We start from the raw sequence: 22503 nt of genomic DNA on the forward strand, positions 1-22503 counted from the left end.
TAGTTGAACTCTGTATAATTTACTTGGAGGTTCTGTTTTTGGGTTCTCGAGAGCCGGGGATGGATAAATTTATATTTTACATGTGTTCTTGTATACAAAATACTCCAGATACCTTGTAGCTTAACTTTTATATATAGACTAGTTGCTATACAGCATCACAACCACCTGTTTAAGCCCCTGTTTGGCTAAAGCTTCTCTAGCCGACTTTCGGCTTACAAGTCATAAAGAGCTTATTCATACTCTTTGTGCAAAGAAGTTATAACCAAACTCCTTGCTTATATCCAAACAAATCCAAGTCATATTTAATTGCCATGACCCCAAGATTTCTTTAGCTTTTGAAATCTTTCTTTTATCAATGGGAGATGCCGGCTCTTCTAGCTATGACAGTCTCCCTTCGGCCAATCAAAGAAGAATGGAGTAGCCATGGGTCCATCACTAGGCCGGAAATCTCTTGTGCACGCAATTGTACTGAGCATAAGAGATCTTTTTGATGAGTTTGGAGATGTTTTCTCAAAAATGCTCAAGTGGGAGGTCCCTAACAAGGCATGTTGACCTCTTGGCTTAACTTTTCTAGATCAAGGTCCCTAACAAGGCTATTTCTTCCCCTCCTAATAAGAAACCAATTAAAATATTTAATATTGTGCAAATTTATTTTTTATTTTTTAACAATATTACCCAATTCTTGAAGAAGTCTAATACAAGGCATAAAACATACCGGGAGGCCGCCCTAAAACACAATCTCAATATTTTGATGAATCAATGGAATGGACATTTTTTTATCTTCGTCATAAGTAATGATGTAGAGGATGATCAGGAATTATAGCACCATGGAGGAAAAGATTGAGGTTAAAACCCAGAATCCAAAGTGTCGACAGTAGGAATCATATACATTGCGGATCTTGTGCCATCCAATGTTTGAGTTTCCTTTGAGTCCTAAGTAGCCTATAATCAAAACCTAGAAGATTAATTGTAAAATAAATTTTGTCTAAAATTTGAGAATTTACTTAGTTCACTAACAAAAGGAGAATCATAATTATCTTCTACTAAAAAAGAATCCCTTCTTCATTACAAGTATCTAATCGTCATTACCTCGGTAAGGAAGAGAAATAAAAGAGTTGAGTGGCAAAAACACAATGAGATAGCTGAGAGGACCAAAATTTATAACGGTGGAAATCGATCGTTATTTAATTATTAATAAAAAATTGAGGTCATAGTGTACTTAGAATATACTCCCTCGGTCCCCTTTTACGTGTACATTTTGAAAAAAAATGCACATGGATAATTAGTTCTATAAAAAAATTATTTATAAATTTTTAATTAATATCTTGAAGATGGTCGAATACCCCCTAGTAGAGCTGTTCGTGAACCGAGCTGTTCGCGAACAAGCTCGAGCTCGGCTCGATAAAAGCTCGGTTCGGCTCGGTTCGTTAAGAACTTATGGGCACCCTAATTATGGAAAACATTAATGCAAACTAACGTCCTTTACATACTGCATAAGAACGTGAAAAGTGAAAAGTAATACAATGTATAAAAAAGTTATACAGGGAGCCTGCCCAGAAACCAATCTCAATATTTTGATGAGTCGGTGGCATGGTCATTTGTTTATCTTCGTGATACAGTAATGATGTAGAGGATGATCAGGAATGATAGCACCATGGAGGAAAAGATTGAGGTTAAAACGGAGAATCCAATGTGTCGACAGTAGGAATCATAGACATTGCAGATCTTGTGCCATCCTACATTTGAGTTTCCTTTGAGTCCTAAGTAGGCTACTTCACCTGAGGCTCCAGTTGCGGAAGCTAAAATACCCAAGAGTAGCTGAGCACAAAAATGCAATTGTTAATAAATATTATACATGATGTCTTATAACGGTGTAGGGACATGGAGATTTTCCATCACTTACCACATCTACCGAGAAAACACATGACATCAACTTTGATGATGTTGTAGAACGTTTCACCAGTGCGGAGAAAGATAAGATGGTGGTAATTATGCTGTAGAAGCAAGTCACTGAGAGAACAGCTGACGAATATCTGAAAATATTTCCATGTTAGGGTCTTAGGCAAGAAACATTTGCATTAACTTAATTTGCTGTGCAAAACAAAAACTGCACTTACATGAAGGCTGGTAAATCAGTGAATTCAGCTGCAACAGATGCTCCGTAAGGTGGGAAAGGCACGGGAATCGTTTCGGTTTGCTTACTGGTCACTAGAGCTACAAGTGATGTTAGGGATGTTGCAAACAAGAAGACCCTCAATATCACATCATGCAACACAAATTTGCTAGTTGTAGTACTGGCCTCACTATTCTTCTCAAGCTCTAGTACCACTGCTGGGCTGATTGAGGCCATGGATATTTTACTGTAAAACAAGAATGGATGCAAATGAGGCTGAGAAGATTTGTGAATAACTTGGAGCTATGGATCAGTACTTATAGGAGTGTTCTCTGGATGCCTAGACAGCGAATGTTTAGCTTTATTAAATCACATGAGTCAATTGTATGACTATAATAATTTCATGGTTCAATCGCACTAGCTAGGAGTAAACTAATTCGCTTCTGGCAGCTGAATTTGTTCTGTTTAAACCATATTAAAATTTTAGTCAAAAATCCATAAAATATAACGGTCCCAGAAATATTTTCTTAATAAGAAGAAACCCACTTAGCATATCAATTTTGAACATTGTTCTAAAAGTTGAAATGTTTAAACAATAGATATAAACTCTCCAAGTACTCACATTAGGGAACTCATTTACGTATGTGAAGAAAAATGGAGGGGCTGCACATGTTTAATCACCATGTGAAACACTCTATTAGCACCATTCACGTACACTAGCATCAATTATAGAAAAGTCTGGTTATATTAAACAAAATTACTTTTTGTTCAGGGGACTTGGGAGCTATGCATTTGGTCATCGGACAAAAAAGTATGCATGACTTCTAATTCTAATTTTTGAAATCTTGAAAGTTAATATATTAACAAGTATGCAGCACGTAATATTTTGAGGTTGAAAATGTATATATTGGTACCTTCTGATAAAATTGCTTAGAGGTGAGGGATCGAGATATCAACACAAACAAACTCGTATGATTTTTGCAGTGTTTACAAGTCACTAAAGATGGTGTTTTTTTTAATGTGGGTACAAAAATTTGTTAAACAAATTTTTTTTTAAAAATGTATATATGCAAAATTAAGATTTCTACTTTTTGATTGAATTAGTAAATAAGTGTTTGAATTATACATACACATATATATAGTGTAAAAATATTGTCTAGTAATGAATTTTATAAATTATGTGTAAATTTGCAAACTCATCCATGTATATGCCACCAGTATACTAATATTATGAATGTGAATAAATTTGAACAAATTAATAATTTCAAACATAACTAACTATAATTCATTTATTTTCCAAGACAAGTATAATATAATATTTATTTATAATAATATTATTTTTCACACACTAACTAAACTATAGAAAAATATATAATGGGCCTAACTATTATGGGATATGTAATTATTAATGGACCTAAAAATTTTGGGCCTAGCTAATTTGAATTGTACATTATGTAGTTGGGTTGTTTGGGCTCTCCATTTATCCACCTCCTAGCACCTTCAGGTACCTCCTAGCACCTTCAGGTGTGTTCGAGAAACTTCTTATGTATCTATATAAACACTCCATTTCATAGGTGATTGATATAATATTAAACATTAAATTAAGTTATATAAACTTTTCTCTCATTATCGTTTTCAGTTTTAACACCACTATCAGAAACATTCAAATGTGTGTGGATTATTTGTTATTCTTTCTCCTCCATCCATTGATCCCTATTGGAATGATTGTATTATTCATGATGGTGTGTATTATTTGTTATTCTTTCTCCATCCATTTGCTCTTCAAAAGTCTATGTTATGTGTTTATATATGATTATGATTGTATTATCCAATGATAGAAGTCTGTATATGAACATTCATATTAAGAAAGAAATAGTGCTTATTCTAACAAAAGTTCTTAAAAACCCTTTTTTAAAATGTTTTTTGTCATTTTCTTGAGGAAATATAATATTAATTCTTGATAGATAAAAACGGTCAATTTTGCTTCTTAGCTTAGGTAAGATATTAGTGAAAATAAATATATTGTCACAATTTTGTTAAATTATGAGAAAATATAATATTGATATTATCAATGAGCCTATAATTATGAATCTAAAATTTTTATAATTATTACTATTCAGTTCAAAAATTTTATATCTAAAACTTTTTTATTGTCATTACATTACTTACCGAATATGTTAAACAAAATTATAATTGATATTTTTTTCAGGTATATAACTATAACCTTCCATTACAATCTTTATAAACAATGAAGAATATGCTCCCATCAATATGAGGTATGGATACTAATTTTAATGATGTGCATATTAATATATAAATTTCAATAAAAAATTAAAATTGATTTTGACTTTGTATATAGTAGAATCATTCATATATATATATATATATATATATATATATATATATATATATATATATAAACACATATATATATATATAAACTCGTAATAAAACTTTATATATGCATTATCTAAATAATAATCATCTAAGTTCTTTCTTTTTCATGATACTAGATGAATCCTCAGTGATGTTGCCAGAGCTCTTGCACTGGATATGTTAAGTGTGGGAGAACACACACGGCGGGGCTACTGGTATAACAGATCTGATTAGTGTATATTCTTAACTCAGCTATGTACAATTATATATTTATTAATTATCATTGTATTATGTATTTATATTTCAGATTGCGGCAGAATATCATATTCCCACACAACCAAAGGGAGTGCTATTTTTCAAGATATTACACATAGGGTTCTGGGAATGGCTAAATAGTTGTAAACCAATTTAGCATTTTCAGTAGCGGTTTTGTATATCTCTTTCTTAAGTTTGTTTACTTTGTAGGCGCTCATACTATTTTTTTTCAGCTGAGAAAAATTCTCACTTATATAAGCAAATATAGTTATGGTAAATTGAAGACACCAATTTACATATTTATTATGGTACAATTTTATGTTTTGTATATAACAATGTTACCAAATTCTTGAAGAAGTATAATCTTCACAATCCCATATTTTAGTTCCATATAAACTATGTTATCAATTTTGAGAGGAAATCCAACAAAGGCTCGAGTATTTTCATCGGTGATGATATCATCATGGGAAAACTATATGACTAGAGTTTCGAATAAACTTGATCATACGACTCAATAAGAAGACAAGGATGAGAATTTATAAAGGTACAAACAAGAAGGTTTTAGAATTTTCTACGAAGATGGGAAGAATGGCGACCATAAACATTATATTAAAAGTGCATGAATATTATATGTTACATTTGTAAACATGTTCATGATTGCATACTGGTCATAGCTTCATTTTATCATGAAGCATGGGTAATTCCCTAAAATTTTGAAGTGGATGAGTTTTTAAAGTGGCAGATTGATGTTGAAAAATTCTTTGATGATCGAAACTAGAGAATAAATAAGTCCATTTGGTAGAGCTAAAATTTATGAATTATGTTGCTTCCATATGGTCGGATACTAGCATATATGAAAATTATATAATTGACATTGCTAGTTTGAATTGCATGCCAGAATACTACAATTTAAGTTAAATAATATATAATAATGATCTTCTTAATTATCTGAGGGGACAATTGTGCGAGCTCAAATATTTCATTGAGGGTTTGGGATATTAGTTCATTTTGGTAGTGCTGAACAATACCGTTTACGTTTTTAAAACTATTAATTAGTTTGGTTATAAAAAATGATCAGATTCTTTACCCATGGTTAGCATGCACCTTATCTTATTTGGGTGGTGTTAAACAATAATATGGATGTACTAACTCTTTTAATAAAATATATTGCGGCATATCATATCCCCACTACCTGTGCACGTATGTCTCACTTAGCTTGAAGAATAACTTATTATGGAAAACATTAATGCATACTAATTTCCTTTACGTACTGCATAAGAACGTGAAAAGTAATACAATGCATAAAAGATACAGGGAGCCTGCCAAGAAACCAATCTCAGTATTTTTGATGAGTCGGTGGCATGGTCATTTGTTTATCTTGGTGATACAGTAATGATGTAGAGGATGATCAGGAATGATAGCACCATGGAGGAAAAGATTGAGGTTAAAACGGAGAATCCAATGTGTCGACAGTAGGAATCATAGACATTGCAGATCTTGTGCCATCCTACATTTGAGTTGTTAAAATTAAACTATAAAACTGATGATTTTAAATTAAACAAGATGAATATATATGTACAAGAGCAAATGAACTCCAAAGACTACATTGTATTTCTCCTGATATATTGAAAGAGATACATCACATAATATATAAAGGCTACCCAACAAAGTGATAGCAACTAACTAGTGTCCACCTGAAACTAAACTCTACTACTCCACGATCCTAAAAACACTCATTACTAATCCAATACTAATCCAATACTCTCCCACAATTTCTCTAACTTGTCCTCTACTAGTAAAACAATTAGTAATTATACTAATTTATTTATTCTAAGTTTAGATTATTAGAATATAATTCCAACATGAGTTTCCTTTGAGTCCTAAGTAGGCTACTTCACCTGAGGCTCCAGTTGCGGAAGCTAAAATACCTAAGAGTAGCTGAGCACAAAATTGCAATGGTTCAATCGCACTTGCAGTAAAATATAGTTATTCTCTTCTGGGCAGCTGATGTTCTGTTTCAGTAATTGTTATCTCGGGTAATCTATTATCTTTTTCCGCCTCATAATCAAACTAGACAATCTTACTAAAATTTTGTATACTTTTCTAGAAATATTAATAAATTTAACATGTAATTTACAAGAAACCTTTTCAAACAAAAATTATAAATAAATGTAGGTGAACCGAAAAAACCTAGAAGACAAGAGTAATTAATTTTTCACCAAAAACGACTTTACTCTTTCTATGGCAATAAAATCAAAATACCAAGAAATATGATCAAAAAATGATTTCATTTGCCATAATCGAGAATGGTGCGCCATCTATTACCAGTACTCAGAAGACTTGTTTAACCAAGAAAGAAGGTATACTTAATACTGTTATCGAGTATGGCAGACATTTAGAAATGTGATACTCCCTCCGTCCCATTTTAGTTATCACATTTGGTATTGTAACCATCAAATTGACCAAAATTTGACTGAAATTTACTAATATTTTATCAATTGAAAAAATAAGAAAAATATGTCATCGGAAATAATTTTTAATCTACTTTAAGATGTAATTTTCAGTTTTTTAAAATGATGAAAAAGTGACTTATAATCTTAGATAAAAAATTAGTCAATTTAACCAACAAAAATAGAAATGTGACAACTAAAATGGGAGTACTATTTACTAATATTTAAATAATATAAAAATATTATATACAAACTTACACATATAATTTATAAATAGTAAACTTTTGAATAATAGTTTTAATTAAATTTACAAATATAATAAATAGTGTAAACTAAGAGAAAAGATATATAATTTTTATCAGAAATCCATATAATATAATGGTTCCAAAAACAATTATGTTAAGAATTGCTTAAGTTCATGTAGTACCCATTCCATACAAAGTGCTTGACATGTCCTAAAGATTCGGCTTCGGCAGTCGAGAGTGCATATATATATATATAGAGTCTTACTCCAATAGAAACCTTCTTATTCTAGAAACTAAAAACCAAGCTGAAATATCACTAAATCCTAAAGTAAATAGCACTAAATTCTTAAACAACCCCATCTCCACCTCCATCTTCACCAACCCCACCTCCATCTTCACCAACCCCACCTCCACATCGCCACTGCCACCACCTCCATGCCGGTGGCCCCTTCGATAACCACCACCTCCACTATTTCTCTAACAACATAATCTCCACCTCCATCTTCACCAGCCCCATCTTGGTCGCTGCTTCAACCTCCTTCACCCCGTTCGACGTTCGTACTTCCTTCTCCACCTCGGCTCAACTTCAAAACGCGGCAGAGCCGCCACTATTCCGGCAACGCTACAACCCCCTACTTCAAGCCGCCCAGACCTCCGCTACAATCATCCTTCCTCCATCTCCACCTTCACCTCCACCATTTCCACCACCGTCACCACCATCAGAATCGAAAATGTGAACAGATCTAGAGATTCTTAGCAGTTTCTCGAACATTTCTGGAGATTCTTAGCAGTTTCTGCAAGTTTTCACTAAATCCTGCAACACATATCACTAAATCCTAAAGAGAATATCACTAAATTATGCTGAGAATATCACTAACTTGTATTGATTTCTAGTTTTTATTCTAAGAGTGGTTTCTATTTGATCTTGAACCCATCTATATATAAACATATAGAAATTATATTCAAGTTAACTGAAAATTAAAGTTGGTAAAGTATTTCAGGTTTGTGAAAACTTTTGTTTTATTATTATATAATAGACAAAAATTGTAAAGGCTTATTGTAAATTTGAATCTTATATCAAATTTTGTATTTGATCAAAAAACATGTTTAGATTAAGAATAAGTTTAATTTGCATTTTATTTGAAATTCAGCACATTCAAATACAAGTGTAAAGTTAGAGACTTTGAACTCAAACCTTAAATCATGTCATTTTAAATCTAAAATTTGAAATGAAATAAATGTTTCTAAACGCAAATCGAGTCATCCATGTAAAAGCGGTGTTCTAAAAATCGCTAGGCGTCCTAGGACGGTGAAGGTACCTTCGAGCGATTTATTGACGAATTATGGATTAATCGGAATGATATAAATTAGAGTATTAATCGGTCATATTTAAATATTATATATATATATAATAAAACATAGTATTTGACAAGTCTTTTTTCATCATTGAGGCACCGATGATAAGAAAATTAAAAAAAAATTAAAATTAACATGAGACAGAGATAATTCAAAGTTAAATATAATATTTGAAATCAACAATATATTTTGTGAGTACTAATGTTTAGATTACACCTCCTTAGTGTTCATATTGCATTGTTATATGTATATGGAAACTAGTTTAGACTACTCTCTCAGTAGTCTTTTCATTTCAGAGATATATGTTTTGAATTCAAAATCTTTTCTTCTAACATTCTGTATCCTTTATTCTAAAAAATCTAGTTATACAAATGTAAAAAAATACCGGTATAAATTGCATGCAAAGTGGCCGGACCCAATAATACAGCTTAACAAAATAACAACACACAAGATGCTAAAACTTAAAAATGAATGCTGGGGATCTGGGACTGATTGAGGCCATTGATATATTTATTGCATTGAATACAGCTTTACTGTAAAACACGAAAGGATGCAGACGAGGTTTAGATAATTTGTAAATAACTTGGATCTATGGATCACTATTTATAGGAGTGTTCACTGAATGCTTTAATGTTCTCATGTTATCAACTTAGCTTTATTAAATTATTAGAACAAGAAAACACATGAGTCAATTTTGAATAAGGTTCTTAAAGTTGAAAGGTTTAAACAACAAAAATAAACTCTCCAAGTACTTGCACTATGGGAACTCATCTACGTATATGAAGAAAAATGGAGAAGCTGCACATGTATAATATTCTTCACCCCATGTGAAACACTCTATTAGCACCATTCTTGTACACTAGCATGCATCAATTATCTGTGTACCCATATAGAAAGTCTGGTTATATTAAACAAAAAGTTACTTTTAATTTGTTCTGGGAACTTGGGAGCTATATATGCATGCATATGGTCATCGGACAAAAAAGTATGCATGACTTCTAATTCTGAATTTTGAAATCTTGCAAGTTAATATATAAACATTGACGGTTAATTACGACAGCCCATTTTTGACGGAATTTAATCTTGACAATATAGAGTAGAAAATATTTAGATAAGTGAGAAAGTTTAAATTAATTTGGACATCCATTTAAAAATTATGTCCAAATTTTGGATATTTAAGAGAAAATTTATCGAAATTTAGTTTCTATGGTATTCTGTCAGAATTAAAAGTCATAAATAGTTATTTTTGACAGATTGACTAATATTGATGTCCTTAATTTCGATGTCCTCTGTCAAAAATATATATATGTTTGACAGAAATATATTGAAATTAGCTGATTTTGAAAGAAAAAAATATCCGTCAAAATTATGGGAGTCTTTGTAATGTACGTCATTACAAATATATAAAGTTACACAATGCATGCACACAACTTTCATACATATTAAAAACTTTTACCTATTCGTAAAAAATTCTTATCTAGACAGATTTTTTATATTAAATACTTTTATACGAAATCTATATTATAGGTTATAATTTGTAGTCCAAGTATTAGTTACTCCCTCCATCCCAAAAAGATTGATATGCTTTGACTTTCACGGAGATTAAGAAAAAGGTAGTAAAAGAAATTAAATTAGTTGAAAAGTTGGTAAAGTGATGGGACCCATCAAAATTTTAATAATAGATTTGAGATAGTGGAGGAAAGTAGTGGGTGTAATAGTGTTTATATTATTATAGAATAGAGATAGTGGAAGAAGTAGTGGGTGTGATAGTGAAAAGTAGTATTCAAAAATAGTAAGTGTAATAGGTTTATTCTTTTTGGGACGTCCCAAGAAGGAATAAGTGTCAATTAAAATGGGACGGAGGGAGTATATTTTTGGTTTAGTAGTCTCATTTTGGTACTACAAGTCCACAAATGTGGAGTCAATTAGTATTATATTGTTAAACTGTTTTAAGTACTAAAAACACTCATAATAATCCATTATCATATAATATTTCATTAAAAAAATTACATAACTTTTTCTAACTCTAATCTAAAAAGTTATTGTTGTCAAAAAAACCAAGATTACAAAATTAGATTACTGAATCTTTAAAATGTATTACACGATCGGCTATATTTATATTTATTAGGGTTTGTCATTTTGAAGTAAACGGGACAAAATATAGTCAGTTAAATAATATAATTTAATTTATAAAATTCAATCCATTAATACTAAAATACTAATAAAATGATGTTAAAATTTAAATTATAAATAATAAATTACGAACTATATACCCGCCCGTGCTTGGCACGGGTAGGGCTGATAATTTCGGGTTTCGGGTCGGGTTGACAGTCGCGGGTCAAAAATTTTATCCAACCCGAACCCGACCCGAAATTTTAATGGGTCAGAATACCCAACCCGAACCCGATCCGCGTTACCCGCGGGAAACCCAAACCCGACCCGAAAATAATATTTATTAATAAAAATATTTTTTAAATAATAAATAAATATTATTTTTAATTCAAATAAATTAATTTATATTAAATTAAATAATTTTTTATTAAATTTAAGTAATAAATATTACAAAAATAACATAAAATATATGTATTTTATATAAATATATATATATATAATATTTATATTATTATATATTAATTTTCGGGTAATTTCGGGTAACCCGAAAATGACCCGTTTTTTTCGGGTTGATTTTGGGTCAACCCGAATTCGACGCGAACCCGAAAAACTCCAACCCGAATTCGTACTTTACGGGTCGAATTCGTGTCGGGTTGTTGGGTCGGGTCCAATATTGCCACCCCTAGACACGGGTTCATTTATTAGTTGGTCATGTTAACCATCAAAATAATCATGACCATAATATCTTAAAATAAATGATTAAGATCCTTAGAGCAAGTCCAACAGCTGCCATATATAGTGTCCTAAGTCATAATATAAAGCACTTGACTAAAATTATTGATCCAACAGTGTCCTAGTGGTGCCTTAAAACACTAGGACAACTAAGAAGTGCCCTATTAATGAGGCACTACTATGCATGCCCTAAATCATGCCAATCAATAAAAAATTAGTTTCATTTTATCTCTCTCTTCCCCTCCTTTTCATTTCCCTCCAATAATCATTTAAATATATTACTATTTTAATAATAGAGCTTGTGGATAAGGCTTCTTGTTGGAGTGAATGTATGAAAGTGATGTCCTAAACTACTAGGACATCATATTTTATTATTATTATAAGGCACCCATTAAGACACTCTTGGACTTGCTCTTAGATGTAATGAAAGGGAGGTTCTCAAAGTTATATGGTCGGGAGCATTTATTTCCCGTAACAAATAGGCTAGCTCTATTGGTCCCTCAGCATTTAGTTGTCTTACATGAGACTAGGGCTATTTAGTTGTCTCCAACCCAGGGATATATTTTTCTTCTTTTGTAGGAAGTTCAAAATGCAAGTTCAGTTTTACCTCAGAACTAGGGTTGGTCACGCATACACATCCCTTTCTCTGAACATTCTTCCACAACTTTAATGAGCGATTCTTCATTTTTCATTAAAGTCGGAAATTACCCAGAATCATTGCATTCATTAGAAAAAGTTGAGCTCTCCGCAATGCTTAGTTTATGATTCAATTAACAGTCCTGAACTCAATTACCAATGGTTCAGTGTCGTTTACCTTAGACTAGCTACTAGTCTGAAGTCCACTCTTATATCTTCCATAGAGCTTTCTCACACTTCATCAACATATCTTTCCAGAGATATGGTTGGGTCAGGATTCCTGGTAATACATCTTCGGGAAGAGCTACTTATTCGAGCATCATCGCTCGTCTGCTTGCTTGATAGTCGAAAGGTTGGTGGCGATGCATTACATATCTCATAGTCGAGGACACAGCTGGCTCCTTCCATATATAGATTCATTTCAACACTCAACAAATCGATGATATTTGAAATAATACCAACTTCATACTACTCTAAGAACCGAAGAACAGTTTAGAAAACTTTTGATTAAAACAACTGATGAAAAAATTACAACAAAGATCAATTTAAAGAATCTTTATGAATGATATAATAAAAATATAAACCATAAGGTGTAATCTTTTGGGTACACCACCTCTTTCCTACTGGTAATCTATGATATCTTGTCATCTTACCCTTTCCACCTCGTAATAATAACATATCTTGTCTAACTAATATATGCGCTCACCATCAATGTTTTTTGGTACATAAGCTCCGACAAATTATTCTTGACAAAGCATGATTCAAATTCATGGTTATGCAGGAATAGATATACAAACCTAAACTCTTCTACCTTCATCCGGTTTTCGGGTCTATTAATCACGGTTAACCGAAAACCGAATAGTTAACGGAATTTCTATATAACTTATAAGAAATTTAGTGTTTTAAGTGATAATATAAATATTATATAGCTATAAGAGATTAGGAAATTCGGTTTATATATAATATGTGTGTGTGTTTAGTGTTTTACACGAACTGATTAAATAATAATTATCTTTATGTATGAAGTAATAAACAAAATTGAATCAATTGACCTCATCTGCTATATACAAATTGATAAAATTGGCAAAGCTGTGATGCTAAAGACAGTATAGGCTGGTCTGCTATATACAAATTGATAAAATTGGCAAAGCTTTGATGCTAAAGGCAGTAGGCTGCTCTTAAAAACAGTCCTTAAGTATGCATGTCTTGGTATAAAATTAATAAATAGCTTTGTTGTTACTTGCTCTACTTCAATCTCTAATAATGTGAAAGTGTGGATTTCATATTTGTGAAGGAGATTTTCACATTTTCGAATACTTTAAAAAAAATTGGTTTATAAATTAGGTTTTCAGTAATAACCAAAACTTAAATTTCAGTTCAGTTATAAAATCGAAATAAATTCGGTTCAGTATTCAGTAGAAAATTTTGATAAAATTAAGTTTTGATTAACCAAAAAAAATTAGATTTCGATTTCATTGACCAATGCACAGTACCCCTAACCACTTCTAATGAAAGGGTGTGCAACCCTAGATGCAGATCCCTTTGTATTTGCTAGGAGACTATTTAAGGGGGCTTCAGATTTCTATTAGTAACGGTGGTTTAAGTAATACATGTACAACATCGGCCTAACACCATTGCTATTGCTAGTGCACAGGAACAGTTGACCTTAACTTTATAACCCACACAACTTCCACAATATCATAGTCTAATTGATACAAGCCAAATGTAAGATAAAAAGATAATACAACTACAAGACTATCCTCACTAAGACTTGCCCATATATATCTTCGAAAACACATCAATAAAATTCTATGTACTTAATTTAGTTAATATAGTTAGAATCAAGCTATATTATTTATTTGTAAATGAGAAATATTTATTCCTAATACTATGCACAAAGATTATTTGTTGAATTATCACACGCACTTGCTAACATCACACACACACATATACATATCTATAAAATTTTGGAGGTTAACCAGGAGCGTCGCTGAAATACAGCTAAGATTAAAAATTGGGAACAGTCAAGCACATGCTCGAATTTTGTCTCGTGGAAAATTTTTTTACTTAGCAAACTAACAGGCTTTACTTTTTAGTTTTGATCAGGGGCGCATAGCTTGTTTTGTGTTTCCTGAATTCCTGCTTTGCTTTGTTTATTAATATGGCCGGGCTCTACAATTTGGGTTGTACTAGATTGTGGTGGGCTGGACTTAAAGAATAACGGGGCTTAATTTTTATTTTTAACAGGGCTGAATTTATATCAATACTACTAATTAAGTGGGCTATAAAAAAATTTCCCAAAATAGGCCCCTGAATACAAGACTATCCTCACTAAGACTTGCCCATCTTCGAAAACACAACAATAAAATTCTATGTATTTAAATTATTTTTTTTGACAAAATGCAAATTCATTCCATTAAATTAAAACAAGTCTCTATGTACTTAATTTAGTTTATATAGTTAGAATCAAGCTAAACTTTTATTTATTTATTTGTAAATGAGAAATATTTATTCCTAATAGTATGCACAATGATTATTTGTTGAATTATCACATGCACTTGCTAACATCACATGATTATACCAACTTCTACATTCAACTCCTATATACATATTATGGGTAACAGTAAATAGGTTTGTGAGTAGCTTTTATCTTTAAAAAGAAAAAGGAAAATATATTTAATTTTAGTTATGTTACTAAAATACTTTATTTTATTTTTTTAGTTTTGTTATATGATCTAAATTATTTTCCTAATGTTATGTTGATATCATAATATTTTTCGTTTCGTGATAGTTGCCTGCAATTTATATTAGTATATATACTTGTTTAATTAAAAATTAGCAGAAAATAATATTATATTCATAAATATATAACTTTAGGGAAAATGTTTTAGCCTAGTTGTAAAATCCGTGGAGGTAGGAAATGAGAAACGAAATGAAAATGTCTGAAGTCCATAAACAGATCATAAAAAATTATAAAATATTTGTCATGAGTCTTAAAAATTTTTAGAGGTATTTCAAGGTAGTTTATGCACCCTATTCACTGAGTTGTTTCACTCATTATTTTTAAAAAATTTCTTTTATAAATAATTTTTTTTTCATATTTATTTATTTTAAAATTTAATCTGAAAACGACTTTTAAACTAGGAAATTAAATGAGATAGAGTACAAAATTACTCAACAACAACTTGCATGTGAATATTAATAATAGTATAATACATTAATCATACTTATAAATGAAGTAATATCATTTCTCTCCTGAGTAAAAGTTTCTTTTTAATAAACTCATTCATGTATATGTAACATGTATATTAAGATTATAAATATAAATAAATTCGAACAAATTAATAATAAAAAGTAACTACTTTTAATTCACTATTTTTCAGGTTTCAAAAAAAAAATTCACTGATTTTTCAAAGTAAGTATAATATAATAATTTGTTTATAATAAGATTATTTCTCACGCACTTACTAAACTAAAAGAAGTATATAAGGGGCCTAAATTCTATGGGATATGTAACGGGCCTAAACTCTATAGGATATGTAACCGACCTAAAATTTTTGGGCCTAGTTTAACTTGTGCATTATGTAGTTGGATTTTGTGGGCACTCCATCATTTATCCACCTCCTAGCACCTTCGGGTGTGTTCGAGAAACTTCTTATGTGTCTATATAAACGCTTCATTTTATTGGTGATAGCTAGATACAATATTGTAAAGACTTAATTATGTTATAAAAACTTTTCTATTATTATTGTTTTCATTGTAACACTACTATAAAAAACATTCTAAGGTGTGGATTATGCGTTATTTTTCCATTCATTGATTCTTATTAGAATGATTGTATTATCCATATGATAGATGCGTGTGTATTGTTTGTTATTCTTTTTCCATCCATATGCTCTTCAAAAGTTTTTATGGCTTGTGTTTATATATGATTCTTGTGTTAAATTATTTTTATTTTTATTTTGGGGGGGGGGGGGGGGACTTCTATAATTAATTTAGAATGGTGAAAAAATGTAAAAACAATATTTTACTGGGGCACGTGTCCCCGTGCCTCTTCCTAGATCCGCCCTGTATATGTATAGGTACGATTCTATCATCCATTCTATAGATGCATGTGTGTGTATGTATATGGACATTCATATTAATAAAAAAAATTGTGCTTATTCTACCAACTTTTTAAGAAACCCCTTTTGAAATATTTTTTGTCATTTTCTTGAGAAAAATACAATTTTGATTCTTGATAAATAAAAATAGTCAATTGTGCTGCTTACCTTAAATAAGATATTAGTGAAAATACAAATATATTGTTGCAATTATTTTGACATGATGTGAAGATATCATACTGATATTATCAATCAACATAAATATGAATCTAAAATTATATAATTATTACTATGTCTATGTAATTGGGTTCAAATTTTTTATTTTTTAAACTTTTTTTTGTCATTCCATTACTTACCAAATATGTTAAACAAAATTATAACCTGATATTTTTCCAGGCAACTATAATGTTTCATTACAATCTTCCTAAACAATGAAGAATCTGCTCCAATCAAATATCATAAGGTAATGTTGAATCTGTGGGGAAAACGCTGTTTTGAAAGTTTACAGGTTGTTGAGGTGAGTTCAAGTCAATTAACATGCCGGATCGAGGATTTTCTTGATCACGACGATTATCATCTAGAGAACCTCTGGGGCTCCAACAAGGGCTTTCTTTTAGTGAACTGGTTGCCATCCTATCTTTGGATAAACCTAGTGGAGTAAAATTTTTGTTGTTTGGATCATGAAACCACCTCTGATAACCACTATCAATCACATTACCAATTCCATATCCTGCAGCTATGGACCGCTTCATGGCTAGCTTGATCCTAATGTCTTGTGCGCATCTCAGTCCTTCGGAATCCTCCCTGAACTTGCTGTCAAATCTCCATTTACCAGGGCTTCTAGAGCTCTTGCAGTTGGGGCTCTGTTACTAGTACTCTGTCTCCGAGGGTTTAAGTCAGCAGGCTGCTCATGAATACTAATGTCTGCAGAGGTATTGGGTGCATAGAAGACATTTTGTTGTGTACTCGTGATATCATCTTGCATGTTTGGAAAGTCTACAGGTTGTTGAGGCAAGTTCAAGTCAATTAACATGCCGGATTAAGGATTTTCTTGATCACGACGATTATCATCTAGAGAACCTCTGGGGCTCCAACAAGGGCTTTTTTTTCGTGAACTGGTTGCCATCCTATCTTTGGATAAACCTAGTGGAGTAAAATTTTTGTTGTATGGATCATTAATATTTGAGCGGCAAACATTGGCATGATCACCATATTCCAGGACCGATGGGATAGTAATCCTGCCCGAACCAATCCCTTCACTATAACAAGAAGCTACAGTCCTATACCTTTTTCGATCTGAAGTGGAATTATCAAGATCATTTCGCTTCTGCACCAGGAGGAAGAAAGACCAGGGTATCCTTTGCACCTGGAACACAAGCTTGTTTCTTTGGCTGTTCTGAGTGCCATCCGCTTGCCAACAAACGTGGCCAGACTGCTACTATACTTTGTATTTGTATATTAAATTCAATATCAAATATTAATGTCCCAAGGATTTTTTCAATTTTCTAAATGTAATTTTTTTCAATTTTTTTATACACTTTAAAAAGCTTAAATTAAAAACAACAAGTAATCCCCTCTCTGATTTAATTCACATGAGTATACCAACATCTACATTCAGCTACAAAGGTGCTGAAACACGGGTCTAATTAGTCCATATTCTTAACTTAGCCATGTAGGACTATATATTAATTTGATTATATTATTTATCTATATTTCAGATTGCTGTGGAACGTCATATTCCCCCACTGGTTGTTTCCAAACACAAGTGCGTCATATTCCCCCACTGGTGGTTTCCAAACACGAGTGCTATTTTTTCAAATTATTGCACAGAGCATTGCAGGGGAGTGTGGATAGTGATCCATGACCTCTTGTTCATCTATTAGCTGAGGGGAAAAAAGTAAATATAATTATGTTAAATTGCATACACCAATTTCAGTATTGAATTGAAGAGACCAATTTAAATAATTATTATTGTGCATGCAATTTTATGTTTTAGTTTTTAACAATGTTGTCAAATTCTAGAAGAAGTCTAATGTTCACAATCGGATATTTTAGTTTCCATATAAACAATGTTATCAATTTTCTGAGGAAATCTAACAAAAGTTAGAGTATTTTTATCATTAATGATATCACTATAGGGTTTATTTAATTTTTTAAAAATTTGTTGTACTTACTTTGCTAACATATGGGGAATCTAACCTTGATGCTAGATCAATGAGCCCGTTACTATGTAAACTCCCATTTTCTAATTACAACAATTATTTATCGTTTTTATTATATTTATTTCAAAAATATAATTCTAGTTTTAGCTATTAACTGCAATATTTTTCATCTTTCATTTGTACTCTATACTTTTTCCAATGCTATGTATCAAAATATTGATTGATTTAATTAAAAGATTTTATAAAATAGAAGAATTCTACTCCAACAGCCTTTTCCTAATGGTATTAAACATATAGATTTATTTTTTAGTGCCATGTTGTTCAAATTAGAAAAAAAACCCCTCCCTATTTATTACTTAGCTCTACATCCAAATACAGATCCACCTAGTTCTACTGCACCTCGTCCCTTGGATCCAATGCCAGCCACAATAATCTCTCATCTCTTTTCAATCTTATTCATGAGGTATTTTACTTGAACCTTATCCTAAAATCCATTATAAAATCTCTGATTTTGTCATGGTTATGTTATCCACACCCTCTGATCAGATACACGCAGGCATCTCCTAATAAATTTATATGGGGGATCCAGGATTTTTTTTACTGCACCGGCTGAATTTATACACATTATCAATGAAAAAATGTGCAAACTAGCAAAAAAAATCACTTGTAATAATAAAGGAGTCGGAGTATGAACATTATTTAAAGTATGACCAATTTTTTAGCACTATTTTCAACCGTAAAAATACTATTTTGTAAATCATAAATCAATATTTTGTATAAAAATCTCACAAATATAGATATATAACATATATCTAAAATTTCATCGTTTTCGACCAAAAAAATCGCTAAAAATTAATCATAATATCCAACGTGCACTACAAGGAAACAGGGCATTTCCGACCGCCAGAATCGGTCAGAAATAGACGGTTTCGGTCGGTTTTGAAGTCATTTCCGACCGACTGCCGACCGACAAGTTTGGTCCCTTAAAACCTGGTCGGAAATAACAGGTCGGTCCAAAATGAGACTCATTACCGACCGATTTCCGACCGCCAAAGTCGGTCGGTAATGTGTTTGCATTTCCGCAAACATGGCCCCACTTGTGACTTGGCATACACGTGGAACGAGACAAAACTGACCAACAGATGGTCGGGTATAACACGATCGGAAATAAAAATCACAAAACCGACCACGCTTAGTAGGTTATGTCTTGGTCAGAAAGTGGTTTGGTCGGTTATGAGTCGGTCGTTTTTCTTGGGTTTGGTCGGTTATGAGTCGGTCGGGAAGGTTTTTTTGGCCAGCACTTGAGCTTATGTTATATATCTGACCACTGGATCTACACAAAATTTGGTGGGTTTTTAGTGGTCCGTCCACAGGCTTCATTACCGACCGATTTCAAGAAGAATTTGGTCGGTTTTCTGGGACCAAGTATGACCAAATTTGGTCGGAAATGTGTGCTCTTAGTCGGTTTTCTGGGTGTGTTATTACCAGATTTGGTCGGAAATGACCATAATTGGTCGGTTTTCTGGGCACCAAATTTGAAAATTGCAGTGCTTACAGTATGAACTATATACATTATGAACTATATACATTTTCCTGTCATTTATCAAACCCAACAAAACACAAACAAAACACAAATAATATCAAATTCTGAACCAAAAACAACATCCAGTATGCATTAATTTAAAACATCATTCAAATACAACCAAACACTTACAATTATCCATACAAATTATCCAACAAAACACAAGATACAATTCTTTTAACATAGCGAAACCATGCAAATTCAGTTTGCATCCCCAAAATTATCCAACCAAACAATGTCATTAACAAAAGCAATAATAGTTAGCTAATTAAAAACTAATATGCTAACTATCCCCATCGGAAGCATCATCGGAAGCATCGTCACCAGCACCATCTCCATCATCCTCACCGAGGTCGTTCTCTGAACTTTCACCATCGGTAACATCCTTGTTGGCCTCTGCAATTGCCTGCAACAATTCATCGTTTATAATTACCTCCTCCCACATAAAATTCAAACACACAAATATTTATCCAAAATGTTTTTACTGTTTAATACTAAATTTTAAAAATATAGATAAAACACTAAGTACTCGTTTGGGCACGGCTAAATAAATTACTTACTCAAAATACACTTTAAAATTTTAAATAGGTAAAAGAAAGATAACAATACATATAATTCTGTATTACACTGGTTCGCGCAATAGTCTAGAAGAGCTAAAGTGTTTAGTTATTTTTAATTTTGTGTACAACTTTATTAAAGAAGCAGAGACGACTAACGAAAATGAGTTAATTAACAGGATTTTAATTATTTTTCTACTCAAGCTAAATTTTAGCACATGTACAAATATTAATGGGCCTGCTATAATTTCAACCGGGCTGGGACCAACCCCAGCCCATATGACAAGTAAAGGGCATGGGAGAGAACTAGTATAGTTGCATTGTGCACTTTAATTCTTTTTTCTCCACTTTCATTTAAAATACCCAAAAATAATGTCAATCAAAATTTGGGAACATATTTCGTTGATGGATTATGTACGATTTCTGTTTTAAAACTACTTAGTTTGATTTTTAAAAAATTATGAGGCTCAGTTATATTTTTTCTTATTTTCTTGTAAATTCATTGGATTCAAGTATTGATATATGAAATCAAGGTATTTAAGAATTTTCTTTTACATGATTGATACTTGCTTTTCCTAAATTTTGGTTCTGATTTAATTTTATTAATTCCGATTTTGTATGAACGGGTAATATAAATGCTATAACAATATATCGTATAATTAATCAATCTTCAACGTTAGCGGTGGAACTTTTTTAAAAATAGTAAAAACCGACTATATCATATACGTATAGTCAATGTAGGTTTAAAATGAATATGTTGTACGTCATATTTCAAGCTATAAGAAGTCCAACAATGTCCTAAATTGATGTCCTAAGTTAAAATATAAGGCAATTGGATGAAATGTGTGCTCCAACAATGTTCTTGCCTTAAACCACTAGGACATCCAACAAGTGCCTCATTTTTGAGGCACTTCTAAGCATGTCCTAAACTAATTTTCTCATTAAAATATTAACTTCCCACCATTTCAATGCATCTCTCTCCTCTTACTTTTTCACTTCCCTTCAATTCTAATTCAAATATATTATTAGTTTAATAATAAGGCACACATATAAGGCATGTTGTTGGAGGTCATGTATCAAAAAAATGTCCTAAATTAGTAGGACACTATTTGTTTATTATATTTATAGGGAACTTTCTAGGACACTGTTGGACTTGCTCTAAGGTAATATTGTATGTCTAGTCAACCTTCAACATTCATAGTGCTACTTGATAGATATCAAAACCATAATATTTTGCAAACATCTTTAAACCAAAATTCCCTATCCATTTTTTGAGTTTGCATGGAGATAATATAACTTGCACCCACCTCTCTCTTAGCTTGAAGAATAACTATGAGCATCCTAGTTATGATAAACATTAATGCAAACTAGTGTCCTTACATAGGTGAGTCACATAGTAGTACTGCATAAGAACATGGAAAGTAATAAAATGCATAAAAGATAAAGGGAGCCTGCCCTAACACCAATCTCTCTTAGCTTCATTACAGGAAAACTGGTCAAAAAAAACACTAAAAAAATGAAAATTTGTCTAGAACTCACTTCTTTTTGTTATTTTTTGACTTGATCACTTCTGGAGTTATTTAAGGAGTATGTACAAGGATTAAAATTGGTTCCAAAACAGAGAGTTTGAAATTTTGTACTTAAAAGGCAATAATGGTCGAAAAATATCCTAAAAACAACAAATTGTCTAGAACCTAGATTTCTTTGTTGTTTCTTGGCTTGATCGCGTCTAGATATATTTAAGTAACTTGTACAAGCATTCAAAATGTTTCCAGAACAGATAATTTATAAGTTCATACTTGTTAGTGGCTAAATTAGGTAATA

The 22503-nt window shown here is 31.7% G+C and overlaps 1 protein-coding gene across 1 annotated transcript; it reads right to left on the minus strand.

Annotated features, from left to right (window-relative positions):
- Nucleotides 1-1462: 1462 nt before the first annotated feature.
- Nucleotides 1463-2409, minus strand: LOC135149303 (CASP-like protein 1). Its single transcript, XM_064084699.1, has 3 exons — nucleotides 2118-2409; nucleotides 1904-2033; nucleotides 1463-1818 (listed from the first exon to the last, which is right to left on the minus strand). Exons 1-3 carry the CDS (start codon nucleotides 2348-2350, stop codon nucleotides 1603-1605), a joined length of 579 nt encoding a protein of 192 aa, XP_063940769.1. The 5' UTR covers nucleotides 2351-2409; the 3' UTR covers nucleotides 1463-1602.
- Between the last annotated feature and the right edge of the window lie 20094 nt (nucleotides 2410-22503).

Source organism: Daucus carota, chromosome 9 (genome assembly GCF_001625215.2).
Source record: "Daucus carota subsp. sativus chromosome 9, DH1 v3.0, whole genome shotgun sequence".
Taxonomy (NCBI): Eukaryota; Viridiplantae; Streptophyta; class Magnoliopsida; order Apiales; family Apiaceae; genus Daucus; species Daucus carota.

What these genes read in the sequence shown, in the direction of transcription:
- LOC135149303 (XM_064084699.1), bottom strand. Translation starts at nt 2,350, where the DNA reads ATGGCCTCAATCAGCCCAGCAGTGGTACTAGAGCTTGAGAAGAATAGT. An exon ending in ACTGATTTACCAGCCTTCAT is followed by an intron (nt 2,034 to 2,117) that starts GTAAGTGCAGTT and finishes AAATATTTTCAG; the next exon opens with ATATTCGTCAGCTGTTCTCT. An exon ending in GTGTTTTCTCGGTAGATGTG is followed by an intron (nt 1,819 to 1,903) that starts GTAAGTGATGGA and finishes TTTTGTGCTCAG; the next exon opens with CTACTCTTGGGTATTTTAGC.